This window comes from Macadamia integrifolia, chromosome 3, assembly GCF_013358625.1.
Source record: "Macadamia integrifolia cultivar HAES 741 chromosome 3, SCU_Mint_v3, whole genome shotgun sequence".
Taxonomy (NCBI): Eukaryota; Viridiplantae; Streptophyta; class Magnoliopsida; order Proteales; family Proteaceae; genus Macadamia; species Macadamia integrifolia.
Window position 1 is genome coordinate 11,319,581 of NC_056559.1, and position 18,980 is coordinate 11,338,560.

At 35.1% G+C, this 18,980-nt stretch overlaps 2 protein-coding genes across 5 annotated transcripts in view; both read left to right on the forward strand.

The window, feature by feature from the left end:
* LOC122073826 overlaps positions 1–4,214 on the forward strand; it is a 20,767-nt gene extending 16,553 nt beyond the window's left edge. Inside the window, exon 6 of the mRNA XM_042638477.1 lies at positions 3,948–4,214. Coding sequence (XP_042494411.1) covers positions 3,948–4,014 — 67 coding nt within the window. The 3' untranslated portion in view covers positions 4,015–4,214. The remainder of the gene's footprint in view (positions 1–3,947) is intronic.
* A 1,248-nt stretch (positions 4,215–5,462) lies between these two features.
* Positions 5,463–11,654, forward strand: LOC122072690 (DUF21 domain-containing protein At1g47330-like). Of its 4 annotated transcripts, XM_042637074.1 has the most exons (12): positions 5,470–5,802; positions 6,042–6,118; positions 6,204–6,287; positions 6,388–6,501; positions 6,669–6,755; positions 6,985–7,124; positions 7,216–7,303; positions 8,203–8,276; positions 8,933–9,126; positions 10,146–10,336; positions 10,946–10,992; positions 11,159–11,654. In XM_042637074.1, exons 1-12 carry the CDS (start codon positions 5,625–5,627, stop codon positions 11,274–11,276), a joined length of 1,392 nt encoding a protein of 463 aa, XP_042493008.1. In that variant the 5' UTR covers positions 5,470–5,624; the 3' UTR covers positions 11,277–11,654. The 4 variants fall into 4 exon arrangements, with proteins under 4 accessions (XP_042493011.1, XP_042493009.1, XP_042493008.1 ...); XM_042637075.1 differs by lacking the exon at positions 6,669–6,755 and having other exon boundaries at positions 5,469–5,802; XM_042637076.1 differs by lacking the exon at positions 6,042–6,118 and having other exon boundaries at positions 5,663–5,802; positions 6,174–6,287.
* Positions 11,655–18,980: the final 7,326 nt, after the last annotated feature.

Consider the following 18,980-nt stretch of genomic DNA (forward strand, 5'->3'; position numbering starts at 1 on the left):
GTGGAGGATTAGGTGATCCATGACCATCATGATTTTTTGAAAAAATTGGCTATCAATTTATTAAATTGGGGGGGAGAGTTTTCTGTCTCGGAGTACATGTAGGGGCACCTATAGAAGCATCTACAAGGGTGAGATTTTTTATCTTTCTTAAGAGTCATGCCAGTTATTTCGTAAAGTCTATGTTTTGGTACATGAGCCATACTCCTAGACAGGTTCCTTTTTCTATAAATTTCTATAAGGGAATAAAAACGTTATTTGGTCACATGGTTCCTACACCAACGCAGGGCCAATGAGGGGGTGTGCAGGGTTTAACAGAGGTGGGTATGTTGTATTTCATAGGTCAAAACAATCATTTCATTCCTTCTATGTCTGGGTACCAAGGCCATGCAATTAGGTAACATTCTTTTTCCTTTTTATAAATTGAAAAGCAGACACAATTTCCCTTCACCCATGGAGAAGGAAGGTTTCCTTGATGTTAAGACTTGAGTGAGTTCAGATGGGATCTTAGGGGCATTTCAACTCTTATGGGGGAAGTAATTAAGATGGTAGGTGAACCCTCCTTCATGGGTGGATGAAGACTTCCTCTATTGAAAATTACAAGAGCAACACAATGTAGAGAAAAATAGTAAAAATAAATAAATTATCAAAACCTTGGGGAACAAAATTTATTGATATATGCCGATATGACTGATACATATCAATTTTAGTATTTGTTTAGTCAATGATCGATACTAGTATCTATACCATGAACTTAATCCTGAGGCCTAACCTTACCAAAAAAATCCCTAGCTTGAGGTTCTCATCCAGCATCATTCATTAGTTAAATTTTGGGGGACGAGTTTATCCCCACCAATGGTGAAGACAGAATCTATCCCTCTCTTCAACCATGCGATTTGAACAAAAAAAAAAAGAGGGTATTTTAGATATATGAAAATTAATAATATCTGATTATAATGTGAAATCTTCATGAATGAAGAGATTGTTTGTCCACCTAGTGTCAAAAAATCTAAATATTTAGTCTACCTCTTTATGAGAACCCAAAATGGCAAAACCCTCCATTGTATGGCAGTTGAGGGAAGTCATAAATGTCTACCAAAAAAACTTGCCATCCTTTATTGGCTAGCTTTTTTTTTCTCTCTCTCTTTTTCCATGGAGAAATTTTATTTGATCACACATTGAAGGTTCATCACACTATCTTATGCCTACCTTGTTAGATTTTTAGTATGTTCCCCAAATTACCTTTGCGATACCCTCTTGTGTGCATTTGAAATCAATGGATTGATCCCACTTCGCTATGAGCCCAGGATTTCCTACGTTCAAATATTTTATTGGGAAAAAGAATACTAACTGGTCCTGGTCCTTATGTCTCCTCCCAAGGTCTCATGAAATGCCCCTGCCTCCTGTCCCCTGTGTGCTCTCTGGCACCCATTGGTGCTCCCCATTGGAGGCATAGGGAAGACAATTAGTTAGATTTCTTCATCCTTATTTTATTTAATATTTTTAGGAGACTGGAAAATGTTTTAAAAATTTCTTTGAGAGTGTGGAGTATAGGAAACCCAAAGAGTTCAGAGAACCTCTTCCATATTTTTTTTGGTAAGCGACTCTTTTTCATATAAAGAATGAGAAAGATTCAAGGATTGAGTTTCTTTACACCCATGGTGAAGAGGGAATTTTCACATCTAACGACATTGATTCTTTGAATTAACATGAGAAAATGTACCAATAAGATATGAGAGTTTATTAATGACACATGAAAACTGCAATCACATGTTTACATCATCAATGGAGAAGAGATTTCTCTGTCCTATGGTTGAAAGAAAACTTAGTCTAGGATTTAATGTCCATTACAACATCCATAGATACTTTTCCTTGTTTGCCCTACAAGCTAATGGATAAGCTAAATTCGTATACTTTCTATTATAGAAAGATATGCTACTAGTTTTCATGGAGCTAGTGGCTCAACCAATTGGAGGGGGCTGGGATGGAAGAGCAAAGGGGACGTTTCCATTGAAAGGAGAGAGAGAGTGTTGAGCTAGGCACAGCACAAACTATTAAGCTTGCAATTCCTGGCCAAATAGAAGGTTTGGTGGGTACCCTTCAATTATGCTTCAAGTGTGTATGTGCATGCTCCATTCCCCGACTCTAGCATGGGTTTGATTTGAGCCTAGAGAATAAAATTGCACACCAAGTGATGTGTTAATTACTGACTCTGTTCATAATGTTTTAGGATGGGCAAGTAGTGTTATTTCTCGGGGAAAGTTTGTCTCACTCTTGCTGACTACATGGTAACAAGAAAATGTATTGATGTCAACTCAAGCCCTTCTCTACGTAATGAAGTAGGCAAAGCGGATAGATGGGAAGCAGAAGAAATCTGGAGTAATATGCCTTACCCTCTCTCGGGGCCTTACCCCCTGTTTTGTAGAAGAGGTTGTTTCCAAGTTTTGAACTTGTGACCAACATGTTACAATAGTGCAACTTAACCGTTGTGCGACAAGCTCACCCACTCACATATATTAATCTTTATTCATTTTTTAAAGGAGAGAAAAAAAAATCAATTTTTTTGTAAGTAGATGTAGGTTACACCGGTTGCTTCGATACATTTTTTCTCTAATATTAAATCAAGGGTGTTTTGTCATCACTGAAGTGGTGAAGTTAAAATTTTCTTTTGATTGTCTCTTATCTTATTCTAAAAAATTATTTAAGATAATGATAAAAAAAATATTCTCAAAATAATTTAAAAGCAACGTTACACCATCTAGTTTTATAGTGCATGATGCACTCACTAAGCAAAAACAATGGGTCCAACAAGGACTAAAAGATGTACGAAATTGAGATGGAAAGAGTTAAGAGTTGCAAAGAGATTGCGATGAGATGATTGATTGCTCAGTAAACGGCAAGAATTTGGATGTCCATGGGAGTTTTTGAATTCTGACCAAAAGACGATTGAGCAGAAGAAGACACATGTGAGTTGTTATATCATGATATCATGCAATTTGACATTTTATGCATCTTAAGGTGTTTTGTTTAAGGTTTTTATTCTTAATTTTTTTTTATTAAAGTACATTAAGGTTAAGGTGTCAAATAATTTATAACACTACTTTTTCGCCCTCGGTATAACATGCTCTTTTTGTTTTAATGAGAATAAAATTTTCATTTCATATGAGTATTCAAAAAAGATGCAATGATAATGATAACTTTTGATAATGACATAATAGTTCATTTTTAAAATTTACCCCCTAAAAAAAGTCATTTTTGAATTATTTAAAAAAATTTAGTTTACCCTTAACTTAAAAAACTTTCAAGATTAAAATAAGAGACAATCAAAAGAAGATTATACGTTCTAAATACACTTGTTGAGGTGCAATTTAATAAATTTCTTTGTTCTTTAGTTCTTTAAAATTAATGCTTCATTCATTGAGGGCCATGATAAATGAGGGACAATGTCCATTGGGGGACCACTCATGTAGATGTCATAAGCTCTCATAAGCAAAAATAGAGCTTATAAGGGACAATTCCATGTGAACTTTTAATACGTCATTACCTATCAAAAAAGGTCAAAGATCAAAATCATCTCCAAACTCGCCCCTCTCAAGACCTTATATAGTTAGGATTTTACTCCTATACTCAATTTTACTTTGTCATGGATAGAATTTTAGTCCAAACAAATAACAAGAACTGAAAAGTTTGATCCAAAATTAGTGTAAGAGATAAATGAAAGACAAATTTAAGGGAACATTTTTATAGCTCAACCACTTAGTAAAGGAAATTTTAGTTGACTGATTTATTTTTGTCATGTAGCAAGTGATATTGGATTGAATAGACATATAAAATTTTAGTCTAAATGGATTTTTCCTCTCATTTAGCCATTTAGCCTTTCAGCCTATTATTTCAAATATCATTCATCTCTCTACTTGTTTCAATGATTGTATTTTTTTCTTTATTTTCAGGGATTCCAATCATGTGGCAAATTCCTTAGCTTGGAAGGCACTATCAAGTTCGTGTAAGACAGTCTAACCAAATTCCACTCCGTGATTAATAGAGTTATAACTCCCCCACGTGCACCACACGAGATCGATAGATTCCCTTTCACCACAAAAAAAAAAAAGGAGTTTTTCTCGTAGTAAATTGTAGCATTGGAATATTTTTTGGTAAACAACATTGGAGTATTCAAGCTAACAAGAGGGAGCATGTATTATTGAAGAGATGTTTATGCTTAAGATACATGGGAGGAAAATTTTAACATGCATCCAAAATTTGATACATGACTAGTTCAAGCCATTTCACATTTATCTAATGTTCAAAATTGCCGTATCAACCTCCCACAAGCATGTATTTAGGGAATGGTATCGGTATTGGTATCGATAGATATCAATATCGACACCGACCCAGATGGGATTGGATCGAAGCGTATCGATCAGTTGCCCTTGTCTTTTTTTTTTTAGTATACTTTTTTACTATTTTATCCTTGAAACAATAAGGGTAATCGATCTGGATCGATCAAAGATTGAGGATCAAATTTTTTTTAAAGTACACTTTTTTTACTATTTTACCCCTGAAACGATACGGGTAATCGACCCATATCGATCAGGGATTTTGGATCTATCTTAGCTGATACCAATATAACATAGCCAACATGACCGATACTTGAAACAATGCCCACAAGGCACAAATAAGAGTGCCAACTTGAAAGAAATTGGTAGTTGACCAACCTGACTATAAACTTGAAACCCTAGTCTATTAAAGTTGAAATATGAAAATAAATAACTCATGGTGAAGTACAGTGGAGTGACTATGAAGACCTTACTCCTAAAATGGGGAAAAGGTGAAAAAATCTTGCGGGTCTGGTGCACAAGCCAATGAAAGGGCATAGGAAAGTATCTTCAACACTCATACGAGGAAGGCAGTGCGATTTTTTAACACCCTCACCCGTTGGGGTATTTCTTGCACAAGACTAAAAGCATTTTTTTTTTTTTTTAATAAAAAATATATATATATTAATGAAAAAATGATGCTCCGTGGTAGTGATCATAGTATCAGGACACGCCCTCGTACGGTAAGCAGTGCTTCTGTAGGATCAATGGACGATAGTAGGTATGCCAAGACTCAAACTCACAATTAGTCGGCTTGAGCAGTGATTGGGAAAAAAATCGTCTGCAATTCCGATCTCGTACAATTCCATGAAATGTCACATTCAAGGGGAGACAGGTGTATTGATACCAATGCAATGGTCCAGATCTGATTTAAATGTCTCTTCACTGATTTAAGGTTTTATTAGTTGTATCAAATAGGACCATTGTATTGGTATCAATACAAGTGTCATCCCCTAAAGGTGGTATTTCACAGAATTGTACGAGATTGAAATTGCAGACGATTTCAACTCGCAGTGACTGGGTTGAGGGCATTTTCACCACTAGCCTACCAATTCCATTAGTACAAACAAAACAAAGCAAGGGGGTGAAAATGTGAAATATGATTTTGGAGAGAAAAAGTACTAAAAGTGAGAACTGAATCGTCGAAGACGATATAGGAAGTAGCGAAGAAGGGGGGAGGAATAACAAGGAACACAGGAATATCGTTCTATCGAAGTCACTAATTCAATCTCAGATTCTCAGAGCGCAAATTTTATGGCAGCGAATGTTCAGTGTTGTGATTCGAAGTTCGCTCTGTACTTGTTGGTGATCGTAGGCCTGGTGTGTTTCGCCGGTCTGATGGCGGGTCTTACCCTCGGTCTCATGTCTCTTGGCCTTGTCGACCTCGAAGTCCTCCGCAAGTCTGGCCGTCCTAAGGACCGCATCTATGCCGGTACTTCTCTTTTCTCTACACTCTCTCTCTCTCTCTCTCTCTCTCTCTCTCTCTAACTTTGACATCAAAGGAGAGTCCTGAGCTGGGAAACTGGGTCTAACAGCAAAAATCTGGAAGCCCTTAACGCCTTATCCGATTGAACAGATGGGTTTTGTTTAAAGATGATTGATTTGAAGTATTTGTGAAATTAAATTTGTTTTGTGATTCTTTAATGCAAATGGGTGATGGGTTTGTTACAGAAAAAATATTTCCGGTGGTTAAGAGGCAACATCTCTTACTATGTACGCTGTTGATTGGAAACTCTTTGGCAATGGAGGTGTGAATCTTTAGGTATTTTTAATTGATGGGTTGTTCTTTTGACTGTTGTTAAGGGCATCTTTTGTTCATGGCCGCTTTCTTAGGCTCTTCCTATTTTCATGGACGCGCTTGTTCCTCCTTGGGCAGCAGTAGTGATATCGGTGACTTTGATCCTCATGTTTGGAGAGGTTCTCAATTGTTGAATTTGGTTTTGTTTTCTCTTTTGAGTTCCTACTTCCTTCTTTACATGTTCAGCTGAGTTCTAATTTTTGTGTGTATATATAACAGATATTGCCACAGGCAGTCTGTACGCGTTATGGCATGGCAGTGGGAGCATGGTTGGCACCCCTTGTCCGTGTCCTTCTTTTGCTGTTCTTCCCTGTCGCTTACCCAATTAGTAAGGTATGCACGTATATAATTAATAATGAATGTATATGTGTACTCTCTTCTTCACTGATATTAGTTATCTGTGACAATTATGAGTGAAATTTTTATGATAACTCTTGTTAAATTTACTATTGCCTATTGGATTTGTATTTATTTGTTTATTTTTTCTATGTAATAAGCAGTTTCTGGACTGGATGTTGGGTGAGGGGCATGCTGTCCTTTTACGGAGAGCAGAGCTTAAGACATTTGTGGATTTTCATGGGAATGAGGTGCTTTACTCAGACCAAAATTATAACATGTAAATGCTGTATGAACTATATATGGAGAGAGTTAATTTGTTGTTTTAATCATTATTCAATTTGAAGATTGACTCCTGCTTTACGAAACCAATTGACCTTGTGTGCTTGGTTCTTGTGCTGTATCTTCTGCATCTTGTTCTTTTCTTTATTTTTTGATTGTGGGGGAATGTAATGGTAAGTAGTATGGTACGTTGACCAGGCTGGAAAAGGTGGAGACCTAACACATGATGAGACTACCATCATTGCCGGTGCTCTTGAAATGACGGCAAAGACTGCAAAAGATGCTATGACGCCCATTTCCAACGCGTTCTTGCTGGATCTGGATGATATCCTTGATTTGTGGGTTTGCAATCCCCTTTAAGTCCATTTACCATTTTAGTTATTTTGACTTTTTAAGTTTTAAGCTTATGTTTTTTCTTCCCCTCCTCAGGGAGACATTGAATACGATAATGACAAAGGGTCATAGTAGAGTTCCTATATACACGGGGAATCCAAGTAACATAATTGGAGTTATCTTGGTAACTCTCTCTCTCTCTCTCTCTCTCTCTCTCTCTCTCTCTCTATACTGTGTGTGTGTGTGTGTGTGTGTGTGTGTGTGTGTGTGTGGACAGTTGTTAGCTGGAATCACAGTTTATCTAGTGTCCTAAATTGTCAAGAAATCTAAGATGCGTCACATATATTGTCCCATTTGGTTCAGTGTATAATCTTTGGTATATATCTTTATACTATTTTCCTCTTGGCATTTGGGAGTGACTAGATGGACAATGACTTGATTTATCTTATGCACACATGTGACCATGAGAGGCTGCTCAATGTCTTTCCTGAGCCAATGAATACTGCCTCTATCCAACCATGGAAAGAAGTTTTAAGAAAAGACAGCAATAGATGCATTAGTCTCAAGTTTGGTCATATCCATGATTTCATTATTTCAGACAAACATCTAAATTGTTGGGTGATTATACTGACAAGTTTCTGGGAGTACTTTGGCTATAATTCGGTGCTTTTTTGGAACATTCTTCCTTTTCCTTGTCTTCTGTTTGCTTCCTTTAGTTTAATGTGCTATCTGATGATGGTTTATGCGAGATCAATCTAATAAGAGACTCTTCCTTTGTATGAGTTGATGTTGGTACTATTTTCAATGTTCTGATATAAGATTCCGAAGCAAGTTACCTGGACTTGTCTTTGCATTTAAGAGAAGTTTAGTGATTTTATGTGTTTGACCAAATTGAGTTGATCAAGATCCTCCATGAACTTTACTTTAGCTTTTGATATGGTTGATACCTTTCATCAAGCGTACATTTTCCAAGCAGCTCTATCTATCTTTTCTGGGTTTCTTTTTAGTTTCCGTGATGCCACATGGAACTGATTTCTTCTCTCTGCCCCTCTCTTATCTCACATCTAGTTTACCACATTGCAGGTAAAGAATCTGTTGACAGTTGATCCAGAAGATGCAGTTCCTTTGAGAAAAATGCTCATAAGAAGAATTCCAAGGTGAGAATGAAGTTTCAGTTCTTTTTGCCTCACTATTATAACCATTACTTGTTCTACCATCTAATGTTTTGCTTTATGTAGAAAAAATCTAGCATGCATTATTTGCAATAGCCACAACTGAGTTTTGTCTTCTAAATCTCAGCCAATTGTGGTTTTGCATGAGTGGAAATAGCCAACTTTATGATTGAGTGTGCTGTATTTAGTATTTATGCCACCATAATATGAGAGGATCCAGAGGGAAATGTCCTGTTTACCTGATAATTTTTACTTTACCTTTTCTGACCACAGCAGCCATTTTACGATTTGACTTCTTTTTTCCCTCTTGAACTTGTCACATCTACTGTATCCATGATAAGTTTGGTAATCCTTACAACGGATCTTTTTTAATGGACTCAGTAGGATGCTTGAGCAACTCAAGGCTTATTGTGGAACATTTAGTTCTTGCTAGTTGCTAGTTGTCACTGATTTTTCTTTCCGTTAATTTTATTTATTTATTTTTATTTTTATTTTTTTTGGGGGGGGGCGGCGGGGGTGGGGGGTAATTTTGCAACAGCAACTCATTTAATTGAAGGGACGGTTAGAAAATGATTGTACTACTGCTGCATGCTTAATAGGCTTGTTTATTCTTTTGCCTTGATTCATTGTCCATTCTTCAGGGTTTCAGAAAACATGCCTCTTTATGATATTCTGAATGAATTTCAGAAGGGTCACAGCCACATAGCTGTTGTAGTGAAGCATCTTAATGAGACAAAAGAGACACCGAAGAAAAGTAAAGAGGAGCAGAATATGGAGAGTAAGGTGAAAAATAGGAAGCAGAGTGCCCCACCTGGCACAACAACGTTAAATGAAGGTAAGTGCGATTGAAAAATTAGTTGGTGTTCACCTTATTGATAATTGATTTGTAGAACACTGATTTGGAAATACTCCAAGTTAGGATTCTTTGGGATAGGTTTCAGTTATTATGATGCCATATTCTCATCCTGGAATTTTCTTTCTGTTACCAAGTCCAAGATTCGATGACGGAAAGAAGCCATCCTTTGTGGCTGTGAAATGCACATGAAAATATGAAGGCCAATTGGGACAAGAAACGTTTACTAGATATCAGAGGAGTTTTTCTTTTTCAATGATTGGTCTGGTCACATGAACATAAATCATCCAATATCTAATTTTATAGCTCCTCACATAAAGACAGAAATATTAATTAAAACTGGAATGGTCTTTTTCACTTGATTTACTCAACTCGTGGTCTAGAAAATCTCATTAAGGAAACCCTGTGGAATGTTAGGTTCAATTATCCAGACCATTCTGTGTGAGACATGTACAGAAGAGAAAGGAGCATTGCGTGATTATGTTCTTCTGTACTGACTTGATATTTATCTTTTTAGGCATCCTGACTTTTAAGCTGGTTTTCCATTATTAATCAGTCTTCTCACCGTTCTACGAAACTCTTATTTGCATTTTTTTTCCTTATTCTTCTTGTTCCTCAAATATAAAAATCCCCCCCCCCACCATTCTATAACTCTTATTTGCCCTTTTTCCTCAAAAAAAAAACATTATCTCCTACTTTAACTATTGTTGTGTGTGTGTGTGTGTGTGTATACATGTGCATGCTTTAATTTCTTATACAACGGTGTTAGCATTAAGCCTCACCTTCTAAGAGACCTCTAAACTTTATGTTCTTTATGGTTATAGATTGATCATGATCAATATTGGGATATTTATATTACATGCCTTCCCTTGTTGATTCAATACATTGCTCAAATTATAGAAAATGATTTGTTTTTGAAGTTGCAGAGCAAGAATAGGTAGACCCTATCACTTGGACCCAAATTGTTGGAGCTAAACCAGATTCATGTGATTCTTACCCAGGTGTAGCCAGGAAGGATGGAGATCAGAAGTTAACAAATCGCCCTGCAACTATTCCAGTCTTAAAAAAGGGGCATAGAGGTTGTTCACATTGCATTCTGGATCTTGGTAATGCTCCCCTTCCAGATATCCCACCCAATCAAGAGGTTGTTGGTGTGATTGCTATGGAGGATGTGATTGAAGAACTTCTACAGGTAACCTCAATATATGAAAATTCATGAGCTTCATTTGTGACTTAAAGGAAGGAATTTAACATTGATTTTGTTCAACTTTGGGATAATACCCCTTAAGAAAAGGGCATCAAGTACAACACATTTGATTACACAAGGAACCTATTACATTTGTTCCTACTAGAACCCTAATTGACACTTCCTAGCTCTCATGTTACTAGAAGACAAGATAAATGATTATCAGTCCCTTGTCGTATTTGGAATGTAACATAAATCAGGATCCTTGCATTATTTTCTTTGCTCACTAGTTCTACCCCTATATATATATATATCTATATATATTTATACACAGCTTGTGATAAATAACAATGATTCTTTATAATTTTACTCTAAATATTTCATGTATCTTTTACTCTAGATATTTCTGCTTCTTCATTAATCCCATTTGATTTCTATGTGCTTTGGATCCTAGTCAGCAAATTATATGTGCTCCCCCTCCTCTCTTCTGCACACCCCCCCCCCCCTTTCTCTGCGTGGTGGAAGAGCATGAGAATATAATTAGCATGGAATTTTTGTTCTCTCCTGTTAGTTTTTGGATGATCCATGTTGATCTCAAGAATGTTTTCATGTCAGGAGGAGATATTGGATGAAACTGATGAATACATCGACATTCACAACAGGTACGCTTCTTGTTGTAATTTTATTCTGTATTTCTGTGGTTGACATCTCTTGAATGAGGCCTGCAAATGTTGAAGAGGATAATTTCTGTCAGAAACTTGAGATTGTGGGTATCATTTTAGCATCTGTACTAGATGCCAACAGTACTGATTGCCCTTGGAAACTCAGGATAAAGGTTAACATGCAAGCATCTCAAGGAAAAGGGCCTAATGCGGCATCTCTAGATCCTAATACTGCTTTACCATCAATTGCTTGCACATCTATGCCGACACTGCAACGTTTGTGAGCAACTATGGCCCTTAGCATCATTCCCCTACCTCACCTATCCTTGTGGCTCCAATGTCCACACCAATGCTTTCCGTCTACCAGAAATTTTTATAGCTAGCTCACCAATGATGACCCATCTTCATGGTTTTGAAGGAGACGGGCAAAGAGACTGGTGAGTTTCTTAATATAGTATGCTATATAATATTAGCTAACAAAGTGGATGGGTAGTGCAATTTGTTATTATACGCCTTCTTTTTCGCTTGGGGAAGGATGCTTGATGTATGCGTAGAGAGATGCTTGTGTTGCTATCACAACTTGATGTACGTATGAACATATTTTATGTTTAAAAGTTGTTTACCAAAGTGTAAGGAATGAAAAGAAAGAACAGTAACTGTCAGTGAATCTATTTTAAATCTTCTTCCCACTCAATAAAAGGTTACAGCATTGATTCATATGCCATTCTGGTCAGCTCTCGAATTTGAGAACTGTAACCCTCTGGAGAGAGTTTGCCACTCCCAAGTTGAAGGGTTCACCCAATATCCCAAATCCTTTTCGTTAATTTCATTAAAAACTAAATAAAGGGTCACAACCCCAGTGGTGGGGAAAGGGATGGAATCTGCACAAGTCTGTAGGGCTTGAATTCGGAGGGTTTACATGGGGCTAATTGAGAAAATCACATCTCATTATTTTCCCTGTAAATTGGTAGTAAGGGGGTTAATAGGGTTATGAGAAATTCTTTGTAATCACAGGTGAGAGGAAGAGAGCTTGTAATATTTTTCTCTATTGCTTGTGCAACTATTTTCATGTCTTTGTTGACATAGGCATCTTGTCGAACCATGTAAATTTTTGCGTTGTGACCGTTGAATTTTTTTTTTTCATTTGTTGTTTGGTTTCTGCTTTATGTATAGGTTTTCATTCTACAGGATCTACATGGTCAAAGCAGGAGAAAGAAGATAAGAAAGAACTCCATGTTATACCCTGGCAACATGGGTTTCCTAAGAAAGAAAAAAAAATTTTTGTTATGCAGCTTTCGAAGTTCCAACTCCCTTCGGTTTTGAAAGAGGAGATAGAATTTTATCAAAAAAAAAAAAAGGAAAAATAGAAATAGGAGATGGAAAACGAATCACAAGAAGCCAAAGTGCAGATTTCAACCTGCAGTCTCACACATAAGTGAGATGTGGAACTCACGTTGATACATTCTCTCCTGTTTTGGTTCATGTGGCCCTTATGCGAATGATACTATTCTTTGAGTTGCCATTTTGTAGATCCCTCCCCCATACTAGTGCCATAGGAAACTCTTTCCCCTAAATTAGGGAAGGGGAACGTTGTCCATCCACATTCCTCATGCCTAGAGGCCCTAGACACAGTCCATAATTTTAGTGGGGCAAGAGTGTCTTTTCACTTCACAGGGGTTGTCTGGGTATGGGGAGTGCGGATGAGCGACACTCTTTCTCTCTAATATTAATGATGATCTCATATTAATTTAAAAAATAACTATCAATGTAAAAGGTGAAGTTGATGTTTCCGGAAATCATTAGATAAATCTGAACTACTCATTCTTATGAATTTTTTTTCGAGAAAATTACATGATAATCCACTTCTGGGTTTCTCTACAAAAATACCCAAAATTAGATTTTAATTTATAAAATTACCCATTTAAAGTTTAAATTAACAAAAGTACCTAAAATTGAGTTTGCGTTTACAAAACTACCCACTCAAAGTTTTAGTAATAAAAAAATACATGATTATATGTGGAAGATGAAGAATCACCATTTTGGGTAGTTTTGTAAATTCAAACTTGATTTTGGGTATTTTTGTTAACTGAAACTTTGGGTGGGTAGTTTTGTAAATTCAAACCTAATTTTGGGTATTTTTATTAACCAAAACATTTTGTGGGTAATTTTGTAAAGGGAAACCCAGAAGTGGGTAATCATGTAATTTTTCCTTCTTTTTTTTTAATCAATCTATCAATACCCATTCAAAGTTGAGAGAGTGCACAATAATTTATAAGGTATTGATATACATGCATGGACATACATAGGATGTGGGCTAATACAAAGAGGGGGTATTTAAATGAATTAGACGCCAAAATTTGACATGTGGTTAATTTGTACCATGCCCTCTTTAATTTGCTATCTAATTGTCAAAAGAAGAATTAACAGCTAAAGTCAACTAGCTTGTGGCACAAACAATGTTTTGGTCATCCTTATGCGCTTTGTCTGCATTCTCAAAGTAATAGAATATCCAATGTTCAGAGTGGATATATTATCTATCTATATGGCAGGATAAAAGCCCTGTGACATTTTTTGATAAAAGCTTTTGATATTTTAAAAGTAACAGACAATTGTGACTAATAATTTACCTAATTTAAACTCAATCAATATAATTAATGGTCACGGTGCGGCACAATGTCTTCTCTCATAAGACTCAGACATTCTAAGTTCAAAACAACTTAAAAAAAAAAAAAAGGAGTTTATCTCTCATCTGTGAATCTTTGGTTACCCTACGTCGTTCATGAAGATTTTTAAATTCGTTTTTTCATTCCCTTTAAAAAAATCTCTTATCTCTGTTTTTTTTCCCTCAGATTTGTCATTCAAATTTATTTTAAAGCTTTCAAAAACACACAAAATTTGACACAGAAATATTAATTTAGAATATAATTGTTGCCATACACACCTAAAGATATTTTGGAATCCCTTCCTTCATATCTCAGCTCTTTCCTCTCGTCCATTTTTACAACCTCGTTTTTTCCACCACTATGCACACTCTTCCCATTAACTACTGCTATCTTCCAGCTGCCACTCATATCTCTCTCTCTCTCTCTCTCTCTCTCTCTCTCTCTCTCACATCTTCGGCACTGTGGCCCATGGCCCCACGCCCCGTCCTCTCTCCCCATCATCTTGCTCCGCCTTGCCTCCCTAAAGAGAAACCACACTTATGATGCAGTTTTCATTGGGGGTATAAGGTCTTGTATTCCGTCGCACAGGTTAATTTGATAATTCCAAAGGGCCCATAAAAGCCAGATGGATCGAAGGGCAAGATAGAAAATACATATCATTTAAATATGAAGACCGTTGCTCAAGCCTCCAATTGTATATATAGTTTGAGAATTAAGAGCTCCAAAGTGAATAGTTCCACAAATATACAAATGAGATGCTTAACATTTTTAATAGGTCTAGGGACCTTCTTGCTTAATCATAAAATTCTCCCAAGATTCTTTTACATTCTGCCTGATGGTTTATAGAGTTGACAGTTTATACAATCTGTTAAGTGGCATTCTTTTTCTGTTTGCTTTGATCATATGTGCTTAAACTAGAGACTTGGGAAGCTAAGGTGACCACTTAATTAAATTGATCTTGTGATTGGTTGTCCTTGGTTGTAACACTACTTGGAAAATTTAAAGATATATGTTATATTAATTAACTGGAAGAGAGATAAGCATATTGTCCGGGTGCGGCAAGCTAACGGGCAGCACCAATGAGAGTGTGGGATGAGGCATCATATAGGAGGGTTAGGAGATCATTTCAAGAGGGGAATAGAGATAGACATAGTGGGAGTTAGCTTGCGGTATGTGGGTGGTATGTCCAATCTTTTCCCTAATTATATATATATAGAGAAATGCTAAAGGAGGAAAAAAGGTTGCCACATTGTTAGTGTGCAGTTTTTCAAAAGGGAAAAAGATTACCACACTCTCAGTATGTAGTTTTCCTCTCACATTACTATTTTTATTATTTTCTCTCATCTATTCTGAAAATGTGGGTCTGGCCATGTGGATGATACACTTTTCAGGATACCCATTGATGTAAAGTGAAGATTCCTTCCCACACTAGTAGTGTGGGGAACCCCTATCCTATAAACAAGGGAAAGCATGAGGCATAGGATATGCCTACTAATATAGATTTTTGGAAGAAAGAACTATGTCTGTTTAATGTTTCCACACACACACAAACCCATTTTTTTCAAAGGGGGTTGTGAAAAGATGCCTTGCCTCCCTTGAAAACAGGGATTGTGTGTAGGTGTGAGGAATGCACGAATAGAATTCCTCCTCCCTAGATTTTTTATTCTTTTTTTGAAGGTGAAAGAGAACAATAAAAAAGAAAGAAAAAACAAACAAACAAACAAACAAACAAATGTATCTAGATATTTCCTATGCCTCATGTTTGGAGACACATTTCCATATGAAAATGTATTACGGATTTTGCACGCCATCAATGCTATTCTCTTTGCATGCTCCATGCTCCATTCTCCATGCTCCATGCTCATGAGATAAAAAAAAATTAAAATTTAATTATGGACAAAGTTTTCCTTCGTCGCTATTAATAAAATAAAACAAAGATAGTAAATAATATAAAGATATATTTTTCGTATTTTGAAATTAATTTGGATTCCCCTTGAAGAGTTGGAAGTGTTCTTCTCCTTCTCAAAACTATATTAATATTCTATATCTTTATATATTCAATGTATCTATGCCTACAATTGGCATTCTAGAAAGAGAATTAGACATTTGGATACGTAACTATCATCATTTAACTGCTTACAGTAAGAGAAAAGGGGTAAGGTCTATAGCAGGTTAATGGTATTTATTATTAATTGAAGTAAATAATTTCTCATATTGATTATAAATTTGTACCTTCCTAATTCAGATTTTTTGGGTATTATGGCCTGCTTATTGAAAGTTTTGAGTTGGGAAATGATTTAAAATGCAGATGAGTTGATGGTGCTATGGAGTTCTTAACTGTTAAGGACAATGACAAGCTAACAAATAAACAATAATGGGTTCTAAGAAGATTTAAAAAAAAAAAAAAATTATACTAGAATGAGATGAAGAAGAAAATAGTATTAAAAAACCTTTTGTATACATTGAAATGAGTTTTTAACAAGTTAAAATATAATGTCAAATGGTTCTAAAATTTTAAACCTTTCATTGAAGTGTGGTCCTCAAATTTGAAATCTTTCATTGAAGGACTTCCATATAAGAGATCACCCACACCAAATATTGGCATTATCTAATATGAAAGTGCTAATCTAACTTCTTTTGTGATGACATAGATCATCCATATAAATTCCACATGTCAAATAAATATTTTCTTAATTATTATTTATTCTTTCCTATTTTATGGGGTTTCTGGTGCTCAAGATCCATGATCTACATTTAGATAGGTTGATGAGGTTGTCTCATAGCCGTTGGTAGTTTAACAAATCCTATATGAGGTGGTAAGAAATCTACATGTTACACCAATAGTTATCTTGAAAAAGTATTATTCGTATGGGCTTATATATTCAAAACAAAAGAGAGAAAATATAAAAAAAAAAAAAATCCGTGGTAGTGGAAAATTGCACCCTAACACCATAGCAATCTTTTTTCCATTATAAAATAAGCATATTAATTACTTTGATTCAAAGAAGAGAGAATGGTTTGATTTGGCAATAAGCAAACTATATATATAGATATAGATATATTAATGAAATTATTCTATAATAATTAGTTACAATGAGAGTTGTTCACCTTAATTACTTAAGTATCAAAAGCTGCTATCAGTTGGTTCACTACAAGCTATCAGCTCTGACTTAGATTGAATGGTAATAAGATAAGTCCATGTTCAATCTTTAAGGTATTAACCACATTGGTTTTCTTTGCTACACACATTGGGGTTTTTCGGCTGGCTTTGATGCCCTACTACGTTCACATTGAACTATAATTGTGAAAAAGTTCAAATATCTGTCCAAAGAAGGTGATAGCACAGTAAATTCGTTCTCATGGTTCAATCTTTCTTATTAAAACACTGCATGTTGAAAGTTCAAACATAGATTACTTCTACATGAGAAAGAGGTATCATCTTCTAAGCCTAAGTTTTGCTCAATGATGTTTTTTTGGTAAAAGTATTGCTAATGATCGATGTAAACAGTGAAATGGGTATCAAATATTCAAAATCATCTCTTAGATGATGAACCCTTTCATGTCCAACCAGGAATGCCTTTTGACAATGAATGACAACATGAAGTGGAGTTATATTTTCACTAACCATCTACTTAAATCAAAGGAAAACAACTAAATGAAAATTCCAACTTGATGGTTCATTATCAAGAGAAAGTTTTGTCCAACTTATTTATCTATAAATTTTTATTTGCTTTTATTTCATCTTCTTCTTTTTTTTTTTTTTTTTTAGCTATCAATGTGAAGTCCCATAACTCTTCTTCTCGAAGTGGGGGTAAAGTTACATACCTTTGTCCCTCTTAGACACTGTAGTAGTGAGAGCATAGTGCATTGAGTTGTTCTTTAATGTGAGGTTTCATTTCAACAAAAAATAAAATTGTGAGGTCTCATGGATGTTAGATACAATGAAAGTTAAATAAAAAAATAAAATAAAAATATGAAAAGAAACTTATGCTAGTTTTCTCTTGCCTCTTATCATAACTATAACAAGGAATAGCAGCAAACTAATTTCTGGAAAACTCCCCACATACTCTATTATGTTCATATGTCTTGCATTTCTTTCTTATTGAAACCTAATTAACATCGGTCAAAAGTTTTTTAATTTTTGGTGCTACATCGATCAATGTTAAAGCATATATATTAGTAGCCCAATGCCCCAAGGCTCTTTTCAATTGGACAAACCCAAGGCTCTTTTCAATTGGACAAAAATTATGTTGTAATAATTAAATTGATTTAAAATAAGTTGTATTTGGCTTAACAAATTAGAAATCATTTTATTGAAATATATATATATATATATATATATATAAAAGAAGCAGAGAATTCAAAAAAAGAGATTATAGGATCTTAATCAAAATATGTTGTTACAATCCAAAGAAGATGCCATCTCAATCATATGGTTAGATTCTATTGAATGTTCAACCTTACCCAAATATCTTGTCATATATGATATAAAAAAGAAGAAGAAACTGATTTTATATAGGAATTTACTCCCTTGAAATAAATGGAGCCTAAGTTATTTGGTGATTATGATATGTGAACATCAAGTGGGACACTAGGCACTAAAAATCCTGGAATATAAAGGGTAAACAAATAAATAAAATTTTCAATAATTAGTAAATTAGGATTTTAATATACAAATTTTCAGAAGGAAATTACTAATGGCCCTTTACCACAACCATCATGAGAGAGGGCCATGGATTTTACTACTTTAGTATATGAGTGAGAGAGAGAGGTAACTACTTTCAGATAAAGTAGGCAATTGAAATGGGTACTATAACATCAACTTTTATAGAAGAAACTGGAGCTATAGGAGTCTTGCATGATATACGAGTGGCGGCTTCAAAGGGTTGGACTATTATTGAAGTTTGGATCTCCACAAAGAGCTTACTTTAACTTATTTCGAGACCTTTAAAAAACAACTAGTCTTTTCATAATTTTGGGATCTTCTGAAAAATATATGCTATTTTTGGCATAATTACATACTTCTACAAATGCAGAAACTCTAATTCATCTATGCTGTAATTAAGAACGGTGGATAACTTAAGTTAGTTTAGGAATCCTTAATTTAGATAATGATATACCTAGTGATTGCGTGTTTTTATAATATATTTTTCTCTTTTTTTTTTCCTTTTTTTCATTAAAAAAAATAAAATAGCCCCTTATGAAAACAAAAAAAAATTAAAATAATAATTTTTCTTTCCAATGAGAGAGAGAGAGAGAGAGAGAGATTATTTTATTGGGGTCAAGTCAAATGGTGATTGCTTCTCTCTATTTGATGGCTGAGTC